Genomic DNA, 21,641 nt, shown 5'->3' with positions numbered 1-21,641 from the left:
TGAAAGGGGAAGAGACGTGTCATGTCATGTAAAAGCCTGTGAACTTTTGCATGGAAGGGTGGGGTAGGTAGCAGTGCAATTGTGGCCTAATAGTTATATAAGGTAGATGTTTCTGCTAAAATGTGTAGCACTGAAGGAGTTTTTAATTTAAGCTTTCTATTAAATCATAGTTTAAAAAATGTAAATCAGCAATTTGATGACCTCAGCTTTGCACATTAGTCTCAGCACCTAGATAAAACCAATAAAGTGGGTTTAAACAACCTCCAAACTCCTAAAAAATGTCCTGTATTCAATCATAAATCAGGTATCAAACTGGGATGACTATGCCGTGTTAAACTGGTTGCTTTTGCAGGAGAGCTGAAAAAGGTATATAAAACCTAAGCCAAGCCATTCAGCCCACGCATATGGCCCACAGACTTTAGCACCAAGTTCTACCTGCTCAAGCTTTTTGTTGGATCAAGACCTCACTTTTTACCCATCCAAAGCTCCATTTAAGTCAAGAGAAATATTGTCTGAATTAAGGGCTGAGTAAGAAATGAATATGGACCCTTACTTCTGGCCAGACAGTCGTACCCTAGAATTTCTTTGCCATTGCAATTCGAACCCACTATGCTATCTGTTGTTTGAAGCTCATCTCACTGCAAGTTTCCTAGGAAACAAATTTAGGAGCACACGTACATTAATAAGAATGCAGCCTCAGGTAAGTTTGGTTTTGGATGATGGAATAGCACTGCCCCTCAACTTGCTTACATTCACCAAACCTGTTACTGAAACAGATCCAGAGCTCAGGGGAAAGAATGAAAGGTCTGTGCTGCATGTTCTTCGTTCACAGCACACCTTTGCCTTTGTTCAGAAAGCCAGGGAACCTTATTACTTCTGAAAGTATGTTTTCTTTTTTCTGAGCTTTAAGTGGATGGCAGCTATGACAAAACCTGCCAGGGTTGCTGCTGTGCCAGAAACCACGTAGGCAATTCCCAGGAATGGGTTACTTCCTCCGCTCCATACCACGGTTGAAAGAATCACATGCTTCCTCCCCTTGAATTTGGTAACAGGGAAATCTGACAGAAGGATGTTAAGGTTTCACTAACACTGTTTACATTATTTCCAGGAGGAGAAAAAGTAGTGGTAAATGCTCCAAATCCTTTCCAAGGCATAAAGGGTCTGGAGATCTGCATTTGCTGCAAAAATTCCTGGTCTGTGATGTCTCTGCTATTCTGGGGTCCAAAAACTCAGTAGCAGCTGGTGGTAAGAAATCCAGTTATTTTAGGTACAGTCTCTGTGTGAACATGGAACTTTTTTTTTTTTTTTTACATTATAAATTTCAGACTCATAATTTATGTAACTGCTACTGTGTTAATTTGCTATGAAAACTAAGTTGAAAATGAGCCTTTTGGGCAGCTTATCATGATGATACTCCACATATTCTCACTGAGGGGAAGTGCTCACCTCTACCTAATATGTTGGCTGCCCAGAAAGTTATATGATTTTACCTTTCACCTCTCCACGTGGAAGCTTTCAGAATAGAACTGTGCTACATCATTTAAGATCATAGCCCTATCGGCTGAGAGAGAAGAGAAATTTATAGTCGTCTTGACATAACTCCTGCTGACAAAACAAGTGCGTTAGTCGGCAGAGTTCACGCTGTTCAGCGTGAGAGTGCATTTTGCCCAGCACAAAAGTTCCAGTCAGCACATGGCCCGAATCCGGCAGAGGGCTCTGCTGACACAGGCATCCTGCACAGCTCTCAACGGCAGGGAGACCTCTGGCACTTCTTGCACCCCAGTAAGGGTGGCTACGCACCTAATTAGGCCACTATTAAATATTTCAGCTAAAACAACATCTTCAGTCATCTCTTCAGGTTCTCGTTCTTCAGTTTTACCCTTCCTGTAAAGCTCCCATGTGCTGTCTCCAGCCAAAAGTAGCCCCCTCAGAAGTGAAATCCAAAGTCATGTGCTGCCATTTAAGTCACATGTCTTAACTCCACCTGCACACGCTAAAGAAAATCCACTTGTAGTGTCTCATCACCCTCAAAACTAGGTCTTTTCATGGTGATTTAGTTTGAGGTGTTTTGCTTGGTTTCTTTGCCATTTTACTACACAAATCCGATCCACTTCCATCTCGTTGTAAGTATCTAATAGTTAAGGAGTGTCTTGGACAATATGAAAGGATACTATAGGAAATATGAAAAGTATAATTCCCTGCTGGGAGGCCATCTGCAAACTTCCTTATCCGGCTGACACGACGGTAAAGATTTCTGAATGTAGGAAAGGCTGACACTCGCATCCAGATAATGAAGTCGTCATTTACATAACCGTTGTTCCTTTCATCCTCCTCATCTAACAAATACACTGGTTTCTGCCAGTAAGGAGGTCTTGCTGTCCCTGGTGAAGAAGAAGGAAACCAGGAAAGACATACTGTCAGTAAAAACAGCGGTTGGTTACTAACTTCTGGGCCCACTCACAACCAACATAGAATACGAGATACGAAAGAGACACGAGACTGTCCAGTATTGGGAAATCATATATGCTAGGTAACGCTTTTCACCCAAGCATCTCCACTCACCTCAATCATGAATGAACAGAGTTTAACAGTACCCAGGGGTTGCTACACATTAGAAGCATCAAGTACAGGAAAGAAAAAGTGACTTGCACAAATGAAAATATTGTTTATTCTGGATTCTTGCCCCTTCAGCAAGCAACGTACTCTCTATAATGAGGAGCTTGCCTTTATTTTTATACATTAATTTATTCCTGTAGGCACCTTTTTGCAGTCTAATGGCACAGCCTATGATATTTAGAATCTGCCATATGAACACTACTTAGATCATGAACTCTTGCATATTGCATCCCGCACAGCACTGCCCTGATCCACAACAGGGAACTTTCAGTCCCACTGCAATATAGATTAACCATAACAAGGAACCAGTCCTAGCAAACAGCCGTTTGAAAGAACTAGTGAAGATGGCAGTTTCACTTGGCTCACAACTGCCTAAGAATCTGCAAAAGCATGAAGAAGGAAAGATGTGACAATGCAATTCTCCTTCATAGGTGTTTTCAGTAGAAAAAAATAAAATGACTGTATCCTTGCTTTCTCTGTATAGACTAAGCGTTACAATAAACTATACAGAAGCGTGTGGATGCATGCTAACTTCAGTCTTCCCAACCACTTTCTCCCAATTTCTGTGGGCAGTGGAAAAAAGAAAGTGATATTTTGGCTAATCTGGCCTCTGCCCTCAGTCACCCTCTAAAGCTGCTTCTCCTGCCTCCTTTGGGAGGTATTCCTCCCAAAGGCAATTCCCATCTCAGAATGGGAGACCTCCACACACGGGGAGGGAGGGAAGCCATTGAAAAATAAGGAATACCAGTGGAACCATTCTTACCCGCAAATGCAGAAGAGAGATTGTATGATTCTGGATTGCGAAATTTCACATTTTTATCTGTCCACCAACTGTTTCCAGTCTTCAGCAGTGGTACTTGAATAACAGATGAGTTAAGGTTGTAAAAAAGATCAATAGTATCTGCAGGGAATACAAGAAGCAATACGTATGAGTAAAAGACAGTCATTCTAGTGGCCAGCATGACTAACAAAAAGTGACACACTGAAGCACCTTTCAAATGAACAGAAAACAAAAAAAATCCTGGGAAAGGTTTCATCAGGACTGTGTACAGAGCACTGTATACTCCACAAGAATAATTAAGCTTCCACAGCCTTAGAACTTGTGAAGTTTTAAAGACTGAACATGCCCCTAACAATAATCCTATTGAATCCCTGTGTAGAAATATGTGCAATACCTTGCATCCATCAACTCCTCTGTAACTAACTTCTTTGCAAATCATTTTTGGAGCTCTCTAGCTAGTTACAGAACTAGTTACTCTCCTAGTTAGCTTTCCCCAGAATTTCTTTGACAGCTGTTCTGAACAAATTGCTTTGTTATATATAACCTATTTTCAGGGAACAGGGGAGAGATGAAAGTACCACCAAGGGAATCCATGATTCTTTGGAGAAAATTTTGCTTTAGTTTTATGCTAATTAGGCCTTGTCTACCAACTTGGACACAAACAGTTCCTTAAATCAAAAAAGTGTTTAGTTAAAATTGTGCTTAACCATGCCATCCTGTTTCGCTGGGCAAAAAGCATTTTTTTTCATCCATTATATTTTCCTCCTCAGATTAGTTTAACATAAGGCAAAACCAGTTTAGGTCTCGTTAACAACTATGTAAACACCTAGGCAGCCAGTGAGATGACAGGCAGGGATAGTTAGATGATATAGATGGGGAGGGGGGAAATAGTTAGACGATATAGATGGGGAGGGGGGAAACATGAAAAACATAACTCAACTGCATGAGCATCAATGAAAACATACTTTTTTTTATCCTGCTACAAAACCTGTGCTCACACAGCTCCTTAAGGCTCTTAAGACACACTCTTCTGAGTAAGTGATCATTCTGTGCCCCACTACATCCCCAGCTGTTTGTCACTGGTTTATTAAAGAGAGTTGCAATTCTCTGAGCTCTGCCTGCTTAACTGCTTGTCTGACAGCTCCCTTACCTGCTAGCTTGGGTTAAAAACCTTTCCCACGGCAGGAACTTGGCCATCTTCCTCATTATACGAAACAAGATTAGCGGGCGATTAGACAACCAGCTAAACTGTCAAAAGTGAATGGGAAGCACCGTCTTTCACAGCAGAGGGACAGAAATGAGCTACCAGAGCGGGGATTCAGACATCTGAACCCAGTCCAGTAAATCAGACTTCCAGGAGAGCAGGTGGGTGCACAGGCAGGTGAAAATCAAATGGATCTGGAAGTTACTGAGTGCAGCTGCCCTTCACAAGTCTGGTGTGGGTGGCTCAGCTTCTTGAAAACAGCTGCTGCATTGCCAACAACTGCTGCGTGGAACAGGTAAAAAAAAAAAAAAAAAAAGAGTGGGGAGGCACACAAGACACAAGAAGGACGGGGTAGGGGAGAACAGTCTGTAGAAGTCTTTTTGTCTCCTTTCCTCCCAGAGAAATCCATTCTGAAATCTGCCAGCATTCATGGCTAGGAGCCCCCTAGGTTGCAGCCTCAATGTACTCATAGGCAGATTATGCCCACTAGGTTACTATAAACAAGATCAAAACCTGGGATCAAGTTGAGTAAGACTATGTATACCTCCAGCATTCAAAGAGCAAAATGCACCACATAGATCCAAAGGTCCAAACCAAGGTGAAGAACACGTCACCTCCTTCTAAGCACACCACTGTGGGAAGGCAGAATCTGGGCTCTCCCATCACTGCAGAAGAATGTGGTTTTTAGCAAGGAAGTACACTAAATCTGTTGTACCATTGGTCCTTATTTCACCAGGGACTCAATTCCTCAGTCCTGTTGTATATTTATATATGTAAATGAAAAATCTTAGTAAATGAAAAATCTTCCTCAGTTTCAAAATGAGGGGCAAGTTACTAAACAGCAGGAAGCAGAGCCCCATATTCACCACAGTACCACTGCCAAAAAAACCTTCTGTGGGAGAAAGACAGAGATCTGGCAATATCAGGACTCAGCTGGATTGGGGTAACGGCATAGTTTTGAGTGGCAATTAGTAAGCAGATGTGGAAGGTACCTACTTACCATTGAACATGCTGTTGGCAATAGCACCGCACGGAGCCATGGGCGTCCCATTTCGGTAGGTGGTGAAGGGCGCGCAGTAGCTCTTCTGAATCTGCATTCAAGGTCACAGAACAATCAGGCACAGAACCTGGGGGTTTTGTTTTGGCTTGCTCGTATTAATGTTCTCCTCCCATTCCTTCTTCTGAAAAGCCACTGAATAATTAAGTCTCCAGTACCTTTTGGTCACCTCAGAGATACATCCAAATGAATGGGTTTGTAGTTGAGGAACACCTTCCCTGTCACGGTAAGTAAACTTAAGGTCTTCACCAAATTCTGCTGTGGATTTGCAAACTCCAGGCTACAAAAACTTATTTGGGAATCTGCTATTGTAACATAGCTACAATTTAAAATGTTCCATGAAGCCTTGGCTTACCCTAGAACATCTTATTTTTCCTTCTTTTTAATTTTGACCTGGACTGCTTCAGTGGTGGAGAACAGCAGATGCAGTTAGTCACATTACTGCAGTTCTGTGTGGGGAAGTCTTGCTGTATGCAGACACAGCATGAAAAACAAAAGCCCATGTCAAGTTTATCACATCTCTCCTACCCCAGTTCATGAGAAACTATAAATCTTCAGGTTTAAACACAGAAACATTTTCAAATAGCTCTAATAAGCTGTGTATCTGATTGGCACAAAAGCCAAAAGTGGTTGCACCTGGATGCAAACAAGCTGACTGGACACCTGGAGAAGCAGATTATATGGGGAACATGCCTTGAGAGTTACAAGAAGCATTTTATGGAAATAACAGATTATTATGGCACAATCACCATATGTACTGAGAGGACAGTGTGTGGACTGTGTGTATATTAAGAAATGCTACTTTTAAGCCACAGAAAACATGTTTTAGATTTGTAAGTAAAAAAAACTGAATGCAAAGATTGCATTCTCCAATTTCCTTATGCAGGCCTGCTGCAGGTGATGCTGCCTAGCCTCCTCTTTAGACCTCTAAGTTACATACTGCAGAATGCTACATGATCACCTGTTTCACCATTACCTTTTCCTGCTGCTTATCCACTTCCAAAGCCAGATGGCAAAATGAAAGACTTAGAATAACTTAATTCCCTATCCCTATAATATAAGCACAGCTTAAAACATTTCTGGCTAAGACGACTGAAAACACTAGAAGGAAAAGCTTTCTGTAAATTTATTTGAAAAAGACAATGTATTTTTAATCAGCATCCCTACAAGGTGCACATTTGAGAATTGCAACACTGGACTGACATCTTTTATTATCCCCTCAATCTTTGTCTCTTATTAACTTATTAGACATAATGGCCCTAACGATCATAAAAGCAGAGACCAAACACTGAAAATCTGTACCTTATTATTCCCTTAAGCCATGTTAACACACTTACAGTTACGCCTAGTTAGCTCTCCATATGGCCAAAGATGCACCTGATGGAAATACTGACGATCTCATAATATAAAGAAGAAAACTTACATTTACATTTCGACCCAACAATTGTGCGTCACTTCTTGATATCACATATCGACGGTGGTTTTGATAGAAGTTTTGCAGGCCATAGTACATAAAAACATCACCCTAGAATTCAAGGATAAATCCCTTCAATAAGGTGAGTTCATGTAGACAAAGAGAAATCCTATTACTTGCTAAAAAAGAGAGGGGAAGAGAGTACTCAATTCATATTTAAATGTTGGTAACTACGTTCCAAGCAATTACTTCAGCGGACACTGGCTAGAATCCAGTCTTTACCTCAACTGAAAGTTTTAGTATTTTGGCGCAAAATTAAATATACTCTAAATCATCAAATGAAACCTAAAATAAAAATGCCTGATTATTATTTTACTCAAGATGCCGTGGCTGGCCATGAACCTGCAATGACTATGAATAATTTCGTGGAGACAGATACTCATTTTCCATAAAAGAAGGTGCACAAAAAACTTCAAAAAGTACCCATTAGCTCTTCAGATTTTTTGAAAAATAAGGCCGCCTCTCATCAATTATTTGAACCCTTTGGAAAGTTTAGTCCTGTAATTAAAAGAAGAATGCTAAGCAGGCAAATACGAGCAAGAAGGAGGATTATTATTATAAAAAAACATTATCCAGTTAAATGAACTTCTCATCTCAAACATCACTGTAATCTGAAGAATTATAGAGTATTTTAACAGCCTCTTCAATACTGAAGAACCGTAAAGTGACTTTACAATTTAAATTGCACTGTAATTTTAAGGGCCCATTTAAGTAGTACTAAGCATAAGATCTCGTTGGCGGAACTTGAAGCATTTTAACAGTCTCAGCAACATAACCCAGTAGTTTAGGGCAGGAAATGAAGGATACTTTTCCCAAATGAAACTGCAGAATGACAGGGCTAGACTTGAACTATTTCAAGGACCTTGGGGATTAACAGCATAACCCTTGCAGAAAACACTACACAGGGGTTTACTTATGACAAGCGGTCAGAGCTTCAGATTTCCTTCCCATTTGAGAGCTTAGCAGTGCAGTAACAACTAACCCCAGGCCAAGGGCAAGGGTGTGCTACTGACTCAGAGAGAGATACAGAGAGAAGTCATCTTCACAATCAAACACCATTTCCTCCATCCCCATCTTCTCCTTGAACATCTCCCAACTAAGGACAGAGGTAGCCTGGTCTTGATGATTTTTAACATGTATCAAAATGAATAGCAAAGGCAAAACTATAAAAATTTTGAGTATTTCATGTTTTTAAAAAGTACAAAGAAAATTTATTCAGGAGTTCTACAGAGCAGAATTAGTGTATTTTATCATACAGGGATATAAGCAACAGGAGGTACTAAGCAACTTGAATTGGTTTTTCCATCCACTTACCAATATACCTTCCTTTAGCGTGAAATTAACAGAGCAGTGGCATTCCTTATTCCAATTAGAGGAATTTTCACGGAGTTTTGAACAATCTGAGCATTTATCTGAATAATCAATCTGTCAGGAAAGCGAACGAGCAGAGATATTGTAATAAAGGACATGCACATAGGAAAAGGTTAGCGTTTTAGCTCCAAGACTCCTCAGAGCAGCTCTCTTCTAAGTGACTCTGGACTGCCAAAAACATTGTTAAAATTTGACAGAGGCAGAGAATCAGGACTTGGCCTCAATGAACATTCACAAATTTTATCCCTAGTTTTAAAGCTGTTTTAGAGCCTTTTGATGACTGTTGCAGAACCTCCACATCTGCTCCTCGGCAAAGGAGTGCTGAGTGAAGAACACTTCTGCAGCTTGGTCTGGCTGACCGAGTAATGCCTGACAAATCCCCACGTGCATTATGGCCCACCCCTCTTGAGCAGCCTGGATGTAGAGCTGAGAGTTGGCTCCAACCAGGAGTCTATTAACACTTCCACAGGTCTAGCCAACCTTGCCTCCAGGTGGCATTTAAACATCAGGGCTCCCTGTATTTTAAGATTTTGCCCCAGCAAACACGTATGTTCTTCTAGTAACAAATGCTATTAAAGGGATTAGTTTATTTCCCTTCAAAAACCCAGGAAATAATGACAACATTTCGATATTACCAGCCAGTGGCAGTAATTACCACCCATATTCAGATACTACCACCCAGTTAACCACCCAATGCTCAGCTTTTATCGGTGACCTACGATCTCTGAGGATTTTCACAGGAATGTTGGCTGCTGGACACATGTCCAAGGCATGAAGCCATTGCTATCATCTTTACCCAGAAGCAAAAATTCAAAGCCTTTTCCCTCCAAATGTTTCTTCTTCATAGAATATCTAAGAACACCACCCCTAAACAAACCTGGATTTCTCTGACGCTGTTTGCAGACAGTATGAGGCAGACTCCCACAGAAAGGCAGAACGCGCCTGTGAGAAAGAAGCTGGAGAGCACACTCGCAATGGTAAGCTGGGGCTTCCAAGCTGGTAGCTTCTGTTGTTTGAATGCACTGTTATCTGGACATCTGGAAGGACGCGCCTCTCCTTCTTGCGGAATAAAACTTGTCTTGTCTTTCATTTTCTTCTTGGTGAGAAGAAGGAATGATATACTTGTGCTGGTGAGTGTTTAAGCTGAGATACTGTCCTTACTGTTGGGAGACTGTATTGTTTGTTCAAACCTGCGTTATGGCCAGGAATTACTTATTAACTAGATCTCTCCCTTCCTCATTTTCTACATTTGTGCCTGGATCCCCATGATCAGCTTGTACCAATCAAACGATTGTGTACTTTGGTCAGGGTGTCCAGCTCACGCCTCCTGGAAAAGCTTAAATATATGTTTTTTCCTGCCCCACAATTCAGTAGGATTTGTTATGTCTTATTCATTTGCAGGAACACTGCCAGCTATACTGGAATTTCTGTGTAATCTCAGATGCATTATTTCTTCTCCCTTCACTTCCATATCTGCCCAGCTAACAGGCATGACACACAGTGAAAGAAGCTCTACTCCAGCTGGGGAGGACTGCAGGTGCTGAGACAGCACTGTACAGAAAACATTGCTTTGGAAGACCAAATCAATTTTCTTAACCTACTACATTTGTTGCTATTGATTCAGATGCAATTTAAAGTTGTAAAAAGGTTATGTGTTCTTTATCACAAAAGGGCAACTCGTTCTCAAAACATCTGATTGGGACCAGTAGCTTTCCAAGATGCTGATGATTTGCTCACTTCTATTCCATCTTGCCCCCTGAAAAAAATACATCCATTCCCTACTATCCACAATGACAGAAAAATCACCCAGAGATCATTGCCTTTTAATTTAAATGGACAAACAGAAGAATATTTTTTGCACACTTCAACAGTTTAACCAAAACAAACCCTCAGTATACAGATAATTTACCATGTAATAGCAAAAAAGTAGCATTTGGCCAGCTCTAGAACAGATGGATGAAAAATACCTTTTGGACAAATTACTGAAATTCATACATTTTCAAAGGTCCTCTAAGGCAAGAACTAGATTATCGCTCTTATGAGAGAAGTAAAGGTCTCCTTTGGGACAGCAGAGGGAGATAACAGAGAACTGAATTGTACAAAAACTTTCACACTCAAGTTTGCTCATCTTCAAAGTCTTAACAGTGACATAGTAGTAAATCTAGCAGGTGAATGCAATGTACCTCTAATTTCAATATCACATTGCTCCTGCAATAAAAATCATACTAAAACTACCAACAAAACTTCTGTTTTATTATTAAAAGGAAACTCAGAAAAAGTTGCAATGTGCATTCTTTCCATATTGATAGACCTCTGAAAAGTAAAAATTCTTAATTCCATCACCTGTTAATCACTTCCCAATTGCAGACAGAATAATAGTAAAATGCAGCTGCAAACAACGTCCTTGTTGGCAGAACTATTAAAAGAGTCCCAGCTTCACAGACCCCTCTCTGCACAGCTTTATAATACACGTCTCCAGTAGGTCAATTGTTTCTTTCTTTATCTGAAGAAAACAAAAAAGAAAGAAAGCATCAAAGGTTACTGACAATGCTTTGGCTAAATACCATTATTTATTTACTCAGGCACCCCACTATAGAACTAGAAATTAAAGAAGAGGTTCCCATACAAGGTCCTGAGCTATACAATGCTTCCACTTTGTTAAAATAGCTAACATTTGCTCTGCAATCCTAAAGTACAACTATGGCTCGTGCAGTCCCATCTAACAGGGCTAGAGCTAAGCTGTTGCCAGTATGGAGTTGATAAAGCGTGCCACAGCAAGAGACCCACCCTGGGCTGCAAAATCCCTGCAGGACTTTCCAGAGTATCAACAGGTTATCAAGTAGGCCAAGGGCGGTGCTGCACTACAACAGCCACAATGTTGTCTCTGTCTGAGACACCTGACTGAAAGCGAGCATAAAGTCTACATGTGCTGCATGCAACGTACGTTGGTTTATAACACGGATATGACTGCGGCTTACTGCTTATCTAAAGATAAAAGACAAATATACTTGAGAGTAAATACTGACTACGGACTTCAGCAAGAACACAAGATTCTCTATCATCATGGTTAGTCCAGAGTCTCTTTATAGCTCCCTCTTCCCACTTAAAAATAACTTATTTACGAGTTTTCTTTCAGGATTATATCCTTCTGTGCCTCCATTTTGCACAGAAATAAATGATGTGATGAAGTCTGACCAGTCTCTGTTCCACGCTGGATATGCTACATGAGGGTGAAAACAGTTGTCTTTCTATCGCAAGTCCACTTCTTACAAACCTTTGTAGAAAGGTTTTTTTTTCATGAAACCTGAAACTTAAACTTTTTGTATTTTCAGACTCACTCAAGGCTCAGTGTTTGTATTCTCTGCAGAAAATACAATATTGTTTTTGTTGAAAACAACTCCATTTGAATCTTACAAACAAGTAATTTGAGGAGTTGAGACAGCTCTGTATTGCCATCAACCTTTAGACACAAAGATTTCAAAGCTAGAAGCTTGTCCTTCGGTCAGATCAGAAAGTACACAATCAATTTTTATTTAAACCTTTACGCTTCAGTAGAAATCAAGCATGCCAAGACAGAGTGTGATAAACTCATTTACCCCACCGCTGGTTTCTTTGTGAGCTTTCTTTTTATTTCCTTCTCTCCACCGTTTGGGATGAATGGAGTGAGACACATAGAGAAAAAAATCCAACTGCACTAATTAATGAGATGTTGAGGCATCTGAAAGAGCATTGGATCAGGGCGCCATCCATTATGTGGATGTGATGGGATACAGGACTGTCATACGGGAGGATTCATATGTTTTTAAATTTGTATATTTATCAGAATATACTACTGTGTACATAATTCTCCACTGAATATGAAGTGAGTACGAAAACATCAAGTAGTTCGCACCTTTAAAATGAAGCCACAGATTTTCCATGAGTGGACAAAAAGTACATGTGCTTCCAGCTGTTCTTGCTTTCTGGTATAATTACAATGCAATGTAAAAAAGGAGCACCTTAAATATACGAAGAGATTATTGACAAAGTAAGGTTTGGATCAGGGTCACTGTGCCTCTTTTCCCATTTTAAGGGCACGATTTTGCCTCCACAACTAACGTGGGATGAAAAAAATCAGTACATCCAACTGCCAGTTCTCTAAATTGTGTTGCTGGTACTATAATCCCTCTCTTCTTTGAGCAAACTTATTACTAGTCTTGGCATGTATTTGACAATTTTTACACAAGCAGGGGAGTAAGATCCTCTGCTCACTAAGACTGTATTCCACATTTCAATTCTGCAAGTTGCCAGAAAATCTTATTGATTTCTACTCTGTTAAGATGCCTTATGTCAAAAACACTGTTTGGGTATCTTTTGTTACTGACATTCTTACAACGTCCAGGAATCTGCCTGATGTCTGCAGCAGGACAAATAGCTGCAAGATGCTCCACGTACATAGCTCAAGATGTCAAAAACCTTTCTGTATGTTGTGTTACCCGAGTCAAGCGCACATTTGAAGACTTTTCTGTAATCGCATATTCACTATTCTGTAATCACACATAAATATCTATTCCTTATGCTAACACTATATATGAAGGTGTAACATACTTGGTTTTAATTTGAACGAAGCCTTGACATTTTGATGTTAAGATAGCCTTAAGATTTTCCCTTAATAAAACACAGGTGGAGTCACAATTTTTGGCCTATATTCCTAGACAGACATGCAGAAATGATGTGATGATACCTACAGTGAGCTGAAAGGGGTAGTTCAAGGTTTGCAATAGCCCAAAATCAAATATTAGCAACATAATTTTCAGGTTTTTGAGGTAGATCACCTATGGTCTACTGTATGTATATTTACCTCAGATGACTTAAAAAATCCATCCCACTGCAACCACCACCTTTTGTACTACTATCTTGTGCTGTGAATTCATGTTCTCTGTTCTTTAAAAAACTTACAGAGCAGTGCAAGTAGCATACAAAAAAAGCCTTATGTATTTACCACAAGAGGGAGCCTCCTTGCCTCAAAAAGAAGAGCTGGTTTCTTTGCTACTGCATTTCTGCAATGTATTTTTTGCGGAGTGCTTTATCCAAGATTATTAGGAACATGTATCTTTGTGTATGTGGGACTGTAAAATACAGCACATTCAAATACATAGACATGTGCAGAGAAGGATTAATGACTGATTATTTGTTTCACTTGTGAAACAGCTTAATGTCTATATGCAAAAAAAAAGCCCTTTCTTTCCTGGAGATTCTTCATATTGGCCTGCTCTAAATGTGCAAAAAAATGGAAACACTGTGCAGGAAATTGGGAGCTTTCTAACAACGACTGGTGGAGTAATCTGCCTCTTTCACCCTCTGCTGGCTAACTACCACCTGATGCCCCACAGCATATAGTAAACACGTCTTGTCACAGCAATAAATGTGAAAGCTGGATTACAGAATTGAAAAGAATGGGGAATTATCCTAAAAGGAACCTACAAATGATGGATGGCTGTACATCGTTTGTACCCTACCTCTGGCCAAAAAAAAAAAAAAAAGAAAAAGAACTAAAAAAGAATTGTCTGTAGATTTACTCACAAGAAGTTACCGTACTCTCAGATGGAGACAAATAAATGCTTCTCCAAAGTTTTATTTAGTTTTTGAGGAAACTTTTGCACAAAGTCCGCTTACTGAGAGAACATCCCGGGAACAGGCAGAATAACCATCTAGCATGAACAGGAGAAATTCACAGCACAGCCGTAGAAGTCACAGCTGTGACTTGCCCTCAGGAGGTCATTTTGAGACCTGAGAGTACAGACTTATCAGTCAAATGTTAAGTTCTTTGTGTTTCTAGACCACTAAAGTCAGCTTTACAGAAAGAAAACCTTACTGACCAAGACCTGGGCACTAGACTCAAAAGTAATAAATACACAGAATATAATATATACAGGTGCTTATACAATACCTCAGGGATATCCATCATTCTCCTCAGTTTCTGATCTCTCCAGTTCCAATCCAGAATCATATATTTTGTGGAGTTCAAGCACAGGCCATCTAAAAAGGCAACATAAATTTTACTACCAAGATAATATGACATGTGCTTATCAAAATGATTTTTGGCTTTTACATCTTTTGCTGTCTGTTTCCAAGGGAACTAATCTTTGAACACTTAAGTACTACATTTGCTGGTTGGAAAACTAATGCACTGACACTGCAAACTCCCTTAACCACATAATCCCATGCCTTTTTGGAAGATAAACACAAAAGCAGAACAACTACTGTTGCCAGGCTTGTGAAGAGCTAACATCCTGCCAGAAAATAATTCCTCAAGCTTCCTCTTGATGAAACCGCAGGAGTTGAATTTCCACAGCTGATGAGGAGCTGGTAAGTTACAAGGACCCTAGCCTGAACACTTGTGTTAATGGAACTGACAGTGTTTAGCAATTTACAGGACTGGGTGCTATGTGAATGTGAGTCAGGTCAGTGGTGCTGCTGAAGAATTCCTTTATCCTCCAAATAAATGGTGGTGAGAGAAGAAACAGGTCCTTTCTGAACTGGCCCTCCAGCTGTTCCCCTGTTTTTCCCTGGTCTTCTACATGATGCCCACAATTTTTCGTATCAGTTTTGACTCCTCTCCATTCTCTAGTGACCTGGCACTGCAACACTAAGGTAAGATGATACACCTTGTGTCCCTGCCGTAAGCTGCCTCCACCTAATATGGCAATGTGCTGATGTTCTGAGCAGTAATGATTTAACGTTGGTGGAGGGCACAGGAAGCAACAAAACTATGCTACTCCTGTACCCTCTTGGAAGGAGTGGTAGAGGCCCAATCCACAGCCAGTCCCTGAAACCACAGTCAGAGCAAGGCAGTGTTTAGAAAGAGGAGTGGAAAGAATCACCTTATCATCTTGTCATTTTGTTGTTTGTTTTTCTTTATGTACGTAATGTCTATTGAGTAAGTAAAACTATGCAAAATTTGGGAAGAGAAAAGGAGAGTTATATAGAATAATTAATTTAATTACAGGCAAATCAGAAATAAAATCAAATCAGCAAGCAGAGCTTTTGTCCACCTCTCACAAAAGTTTACACTGAGCTCAGAGTGACGTATCATACAATGACTTCTGCCATTATTTCCTTTTGATTTACTTTCAGTGTTTAGTTTCCTGGAGCTTTAAATCTTACACTATGGTTTTGCAATCACTTTCAAGTCAGCATAAATCAGTATTCCTGCCAAAAGAGGAAGTCCCCCATCTCTGCCTGCTCGTTACCTGATTTTGTGTGCACACTGGTTTTGTTTTAATTGGGATCAGTTCTAACTGGGATCAGTTCACCGAGCTGCCAAACAGACTCTTGGGCTAGCACAAGAAGCAGGAAGGGGGAATAAGTGGGCACTGACTCGGAGGGAGGGTAGTATTACTTTGCCTTTCTCTGGTAATACTGATTTATGCCAGCTTAAAGTGATTATAAAATCAACTGCTAGAATCTTGACCTCATTTTGACTGACATAGTAGAAGTGGAGAAACAGAACTATACGGTTTAGTACCCAAATCCAGAGATTCATCTCAGCGTAAGCGCTTCAAAAAAATTGAAGTCTCGCTTCTCATGAGACCAAGTATAAGATACTTATGGAGGAAACCCTCCTTGTTCTCCTACCTTGCTCCACTAGCGCTTTTACTCTCCCAGGAGTTCCAACCCCGATGTGGAACACGCCTTTCTCCAACATATTCATCTGTTCTTTTATCTAATTTGAAGAGAGAAAGACAAACCACAGTAAACCCACGACTGTTTTAAAATTTCTTCTCAAAGAGCCGGAAAGAAATTCAAGATCTCATAGTATCTCTTTCTAGAATACCATCAAGTAACAAATGCTATTCATCTTTCAAACTGTCAAACTGATATATCTGGGAGAAAGTTTAAGAAATATAACAGCCAGCTGGGCATCACACTTCTCTAGAAGTTCAGTCATTTTCAACTTTGAAAATCTGCTATTGCACCACCTATTTTTGGAGGTGAGAACAGTATGCTTCCTTCAGCATTTAAACAAATTCTCTTGAAATATCTGGAAAACTGACAAAGTTGAATTAGCTCTAAACTTCTTCAAGATGAAGACACTGGGAAAGGGTGAAATAAAGCAAGTGACATTTGTGTGTTTGACAGTATTTATATCCAAGGCCAAATGTCCACTTATTACTTGCAACATCCCCATAATTTGTGCTCTCCAACAGGTATGGATAGTGGGTATCCAGGCATCCAACTGGCAGAATGCAAATGTGGGTGCTGGTACAGTTTGCTTCTACAAACCTATGTGTGTGAGCCTTCTATTTAAACAGGCAAAATCCATTTGAATGAGGACCTCACAGGAATGTGCAACATCTTTAAAACACAGCACATGCATAAGCATCTACATTCTGCATAGGATTGCACCAGAGCTATTGGAGATGGCATTTGGCTAGATTCCTCAAACTGCACCAGTGGGTTACCAAAGGAAGCATTACCTAAAGAAAGGAACATTATGTGAACACTATATGAAAGGCACTATTGCTAAATGCTTTAAAAAGAAAACGGTATGACACTAGTTAGTTGTTTAGTTGTTCTGTCGAAATTCCCTTGCAGCTCTCTTACCTTTATGTGCTTTGCAAACAACTTGAGAACTCTGCAGTCTCCTTTAAATGCTGTCATTGACCTAGCAATAAAAAAATTGAAAAAGGAAATGCAAGCATCAGGGCTGGGATTAAGACCACACAGGAGGAAAGCAAAACTAACTGGCATTTCTCAATATGCTTGAAAAACACAGTCCTCCAGTGATCCCTGCTTGTACTTTGAACACTATGTACATTCGTGTTTGCTACTTGATCAACAGTGATCAACAACTGGGCAAACACAATAGCAGATATCAGTAGGGGGCAATATTGCTTAGATAGCTTTTCAGATAATATTTAATAATTATGGCCTGTGCTTTCACAGCTAACTTGGTTCAAAACTGACTAATCCCAAATTCTGATTCAAAAATATCTCCGTTACTGAGGTACAGGCATGAATGAACATGCGTGTGCGTGCACAATAGGAGAGATCTGTGTATGGACGAATCTAAATTTCACAGTCTTTACTGCGGAGATTGCCCAAATTCCAGTTAACCAAAACTCATTTGTCAGAAATCCTGACTTGTTTTTCTGACACTCCATTTTGGCACACAGTAATAACTCTATGTTCTGTATTAATCAAGCAGGAGACAACATATTCAGTATTTACTGAATGTCATTTAAGACAGCTTTCTCTGCATGTTTTTGCAGTGCGCCAAATTTTCAATTTTCTCTTGTGCAAAGCTAAATGTTTATATACAAGTATACATATAAACCACCTAAGTCTCAGATGGTAATATCTGCATGCAGGAGCTAAGCACTACAGGCACATCTGCCATATCTATGCTTCTATCTGTGGCATGGAGTCAAACTTCCCAACTCTCCATCTCATGTTGTACTGACAGATAACCACAGGAAATGGGGTTAAGACACAAAAGGCAACCATGAAATTTGTGAGGTACACATTAATTCATCAAAGTCATCAAGACTTCTGGAATGAGAAGGGGGAGGATAGAGAAGGGAAAAAAAGAGGACAGGGAACACTGAAAATTGTCATCTCTGCACAGCAGTTTAGCCAGCCTGAGCTAGCTGAGAACACGGACGCAGACCTGGAGGCACTCAGGCCAGACGCACGCGTTGGCACTTGAGGCCCTGGAACGCCATGTCCTCATTGCCTTTGATGCAAAGTCATGATTTCTAGCAGTGGATCATGATGCTTTATGGGTTTGCTCTGTTCCCAAGTATAACATGTTGCATGTTTCCCCAAAATGGGTTACGCTTTATTTTTGGTTTTTAACAAAAATAGCACTTCCATGCAACTGAAGTACTAAGTGTTACTTCAGTCTAAAATCAAACACCACACTCCTACAGTTTAAAGAAGCAAGGGATATTGCATCAGTTTGAGTCAGTGAATTTGTTGGCTAGCAGAGGACAGTGTCCCAGTTTTGCCTTTATGTCTGTGGTTCCAAGACAAAAACCTCTGACTGACTGCCAACCTCAACATAACATTTGCTATCGACATACTTGATGAGTTCCAAGGAACGAAGGGCAGAACTGCAGATAACCAGCATCACGACCGACTTCTTCTCCTTGTGGTTTTTACGGAGTTTTGCCCACTTAGGACAGACTGCAATGAAAAAGCCTGTGTACACACACTGAGAAAGTACTACATGCCACGATTTTAAATTACAAGAGTGCATGATGAATGGTAGCCAGCAGCAAGAACACACATGATGACTCCTATGAGGTCTGCATCTCTGGCAACACTTTTACATCTACTCATGGCTGAGAAATTGGAAAATAAAATGGCCAAAATAAATAAAATACAGAAATATCATCTAACTGAACAAATTAGACAAGCATTAAAAAATCAACAGTTTGTAAGGTGACAAGCCCATTGTCTTCATTTGCCACATATGGTAATTTGTATTAGAGAAAACCAATTGAAAAGATACATTTACCAGACCAGAAGTTCTATATACATATATATATAAGAGAATAACAATTCTCTTGGTTCATGTCAGCAGACAGCTGCGGGATTTTTACTGTAAGATAATACGTACACCTACTTATGAAGCCACAATAAATTACTGACAAATAATCCCTAGCAATTAAAAGAAACTCTGAAACAGTTTGACACAAAAGAAGTGAGAGAGTAAAAAAGAGCCAGAAAAACAAGACCTGTCATGTAAAAAAAGAAAAAAAGAAACCCCCTTAAAGTTATTAATATTTCATAATTAAAAATATTTGGAGGTGCAGATAAAAACTGCAATAATATCACATTAACAATGCTTTTCATACAACTTTCGTCTCATGTAACACTTTAACTCACTTTCCTTCAGGTATGAAGAAAAACTGTGGGTGAGATCATTGGCTGGCAAAAAACAGGAATCTGAAAACGTAAAAGGAAAAAAATTTTTTGTTGATGTATTTTTAACAGCAAAAGGAGCATATATGTTTGCAGCATAGCCCCTAGTTACATTGATGAAATCACAACTGTGTTAAAATCCATCATCAATAAATCACCATTTGTGAAACAAAGATTAATGTACACCTCATGTACATGCAGCTTTACATTGGATAAATCAATGAAGGTAGCATCTCTCAACTCAACTGCAATTCCTTTCTTTTCTCCCACCATGGAAAACCCCAAATACAGGGCTGCACAGGCGTGATCACCTACTTTTAAAAAAGTTTTCATGTCTTTGCCACAATCAATCAAATGTCTTAGCCAAAAGCCTGACAGTCAACCTGCTAGACTGTTCCTCCAATCTACCTACAATGGAATACATCTGTAGATCACCCAAACAATTAATACTGTGTAAATGCAAGAACCTACCAATAATCTGTCAATAAGTTTGTTCCTCTTTCTGGCCCTTCATATTGTGGTAATCTACCTTAACTCTATTGACCCTAATGGTAACACCTACACTGCATGTCAATGCCTTCCTCTTCCTTCATTTCCCTCTGACTGCCTATCTTTTACCTGGTCACTATGTGAACTAGTAAGTCTTAAAACCACTCTGTGGTTGTTTTGCCATTAAACTTTAAGCCATTTAACTTTAAGCTTCATACAGAGGCAACGAAGAAAGACAAGGTCCTAACAGGTTCTTTGGAAGGCCTTTCCTTTCTCCAGTGTCTATATAGAAAGTCTAAGTTCTTAAAATGGTGATTAAAATTAGACGGTCTGAAAACTTGCCATCGTTAAGGGTCCTTTGCCTGATGGAACAATACGCTCCTGCAGAGCGTTAACAACTCTGTCTTCAGGGACCCACATATTTGTTGTCATTCTGCATGAAGCACAGCACCTCAGGGGGCCTGTCTATGGAATGAGATGTTTGCTGATATATTTTAGCTAAATCAAGGACGTTTCCTTGCAAACATTGTTCATGTTCACATGGATGGCGCATTGTGCTAATGCTGACAGCGTCATTCCATGATTTCCACTGGAACAGACAGTGTGACAAACTTGGTTTGTAGCTGATGCCTGGCTGAAGTCCTGCCTGTGTAGTTTCTTGAGCATAGCCACTCTTCATCACTGTTATCTTCCATTTAATGGGTGTCGTCTTACTAAAAACTTTTATTTTGCACTGATGCCTTTTATTAAATCCAGAGACTGATGCTTATTGGGACTTGAGCTCCAAAGGGAATGGATGTGTACAACTGAAGGATCAGCAGCTGACTTACTTTTAAAATCATGTTTAAAAGATGCACTTCATGCTAGTGGGGAGGGGCAGGCATAAACATTCGGTGGCAACAGGAGAGCTCTTCACACCTACCATGGTCCTTTCCTCCCAGTGGCAAAATATCTTTGCTGTTGTTTTGCTCTTCTGAATACATTAAGTCTTATTAATGAGTGAACAATTCAAAAGATGGTTTCTAAAGGACACAAGCTTCAGTCACTGACTTTTCCCCAACACTTCAGCAACACTGGAGTTATTAACAACAATTTTAAATGGAAGTTTCAGAAAGGGGGGAAAAACACATAGCTCCAGACTGCAGCAAGAGACCAATGCTGACTACAAACCTGACCTGCACCGTGGCAGTTAACAGGAACACACAGCTCCAAGTAGTTGCTTGTTATTTGCTCAGTGCTTTGACGTGAATGACTTGACAGCTGTAGAAGTTTGTAAACTCCTTGGCGCTCTAAGCCTCCAACTCTCAGCACAAAAAGAAAGAAAAAAATATCTCCCTCCAACCCAAGAGCCAATCCATATGGAAATGGGTCACTTCACTAGCCCAAAGGGCTCTTTTAATAAGAAAAAAACCAAAGCAATTTATTATTTGCTAAAAACCCTAAAGGTCTAAAAATATTTAACACAAGCTTTTCAAAGCAATCTATATGGGATTTCTCCAGGTTTTTTTGATTCAGCAAGAAAGCTGAACCGGCCCCATAGAAATAAAGAAGGGTCAACCTAGAATCATGGATGTGAAGGAGGAGCATATTTATCTAGAAAGACAAGCTTAAACATTAAAAGAGAGAAACCACTGCTAGGCTAGAAGGCTCCTGTATCAGGCACAGGTCACTAAGAGTTCAAGAAGTATCAAAGGCGTATTCAGGTTAGTTACCAGGCCGTTTGCTCTTCCTGAGCCCT

The 21,641-nt window shown here is 40.0% G+C and overlaps 2 protein-coding genes across 2 annotated transcripts in view; both read right to left on the bottom strand.

Annotated features, from left to right (window-relative positions):
• Window positions 1-870: 870 nt before the first annotated feature.
• On the bottom strand, window positions 871-9,593 carry LOC309600812 (cell cycle control protein 50C-like; the record flags this gene model as incomplete). The annotated part of the gene is made up of 7 exons (XM_082333425.1): window positions 871-1,058; window positions 2,172-2,381; window positions 3,380-3,517; window positions 5,602-5,692; window positions 7,082-7,183; window positions 8,447-8,557; window positions 9,381-9,593. The coding sequence occupies 7 exons, from the start codon at window positions 9,591-9,593 to the stop codon at window positions 871-873; spliced, it is 1,053 nt and encodes a 350-aa protein (XP_082189551.1).
• A 1,142-nt stretch (window positions 9,594-10,735) lies between these two features.
• The window catches only part of CMSS1 (cms1 ribosomal small subunit homolog), a 245,938-nt gene continuing 235,032 nt past the window's right edge, over window positions 10,736-21,641 (bottom strand). The window contains exons 5-10 of the mRNA XM_082304043.1: window positions 19,379-19,438; window positions 18,571-18,673; window positions 17,090-17,150; window positions 16,121-16,208; window positions 14,433-14,521; window positions 10,736-11,006 (exon numbers count right to left, since the gene is read on the bottom strand). Coding sequence (XP_082160169.1) covers window positions 10,923-11,006; window positions 14,433-14,521; window positions 16,121-16,208; window positions 17,090-17,150; window positions 18,571-18,673; window positions 19,379-19,438 — 485 coding nt within the window. The 3' untranslated portion in view covers window positions 10,736-10,922. The remainder of the gene's footprint in view (window positions 11,007-14,432; window positions 14,522-16,120; window positions 16,209-17,089; window positions 17,151-18,570; window positions 18,674-19,378; window positions 19,439-21,641) is intronic.

Source organism: Platalea leucorodia, assembly GCF_965183815.1.
Source record: "Platalea leucorodia genome assembly, chromosome: 2".
NCBI classification, from domain to species: Eukaryota; Metazoa; Chordata; class Aves; order Pelecaniformes; family Threskiornithidae; genus Platalea; species Platalea leucorodia.
Note: the sequence above shows the minus strand (reverse complement) of the source record. Positions and strands in the feature narration are given on the sequence as shown.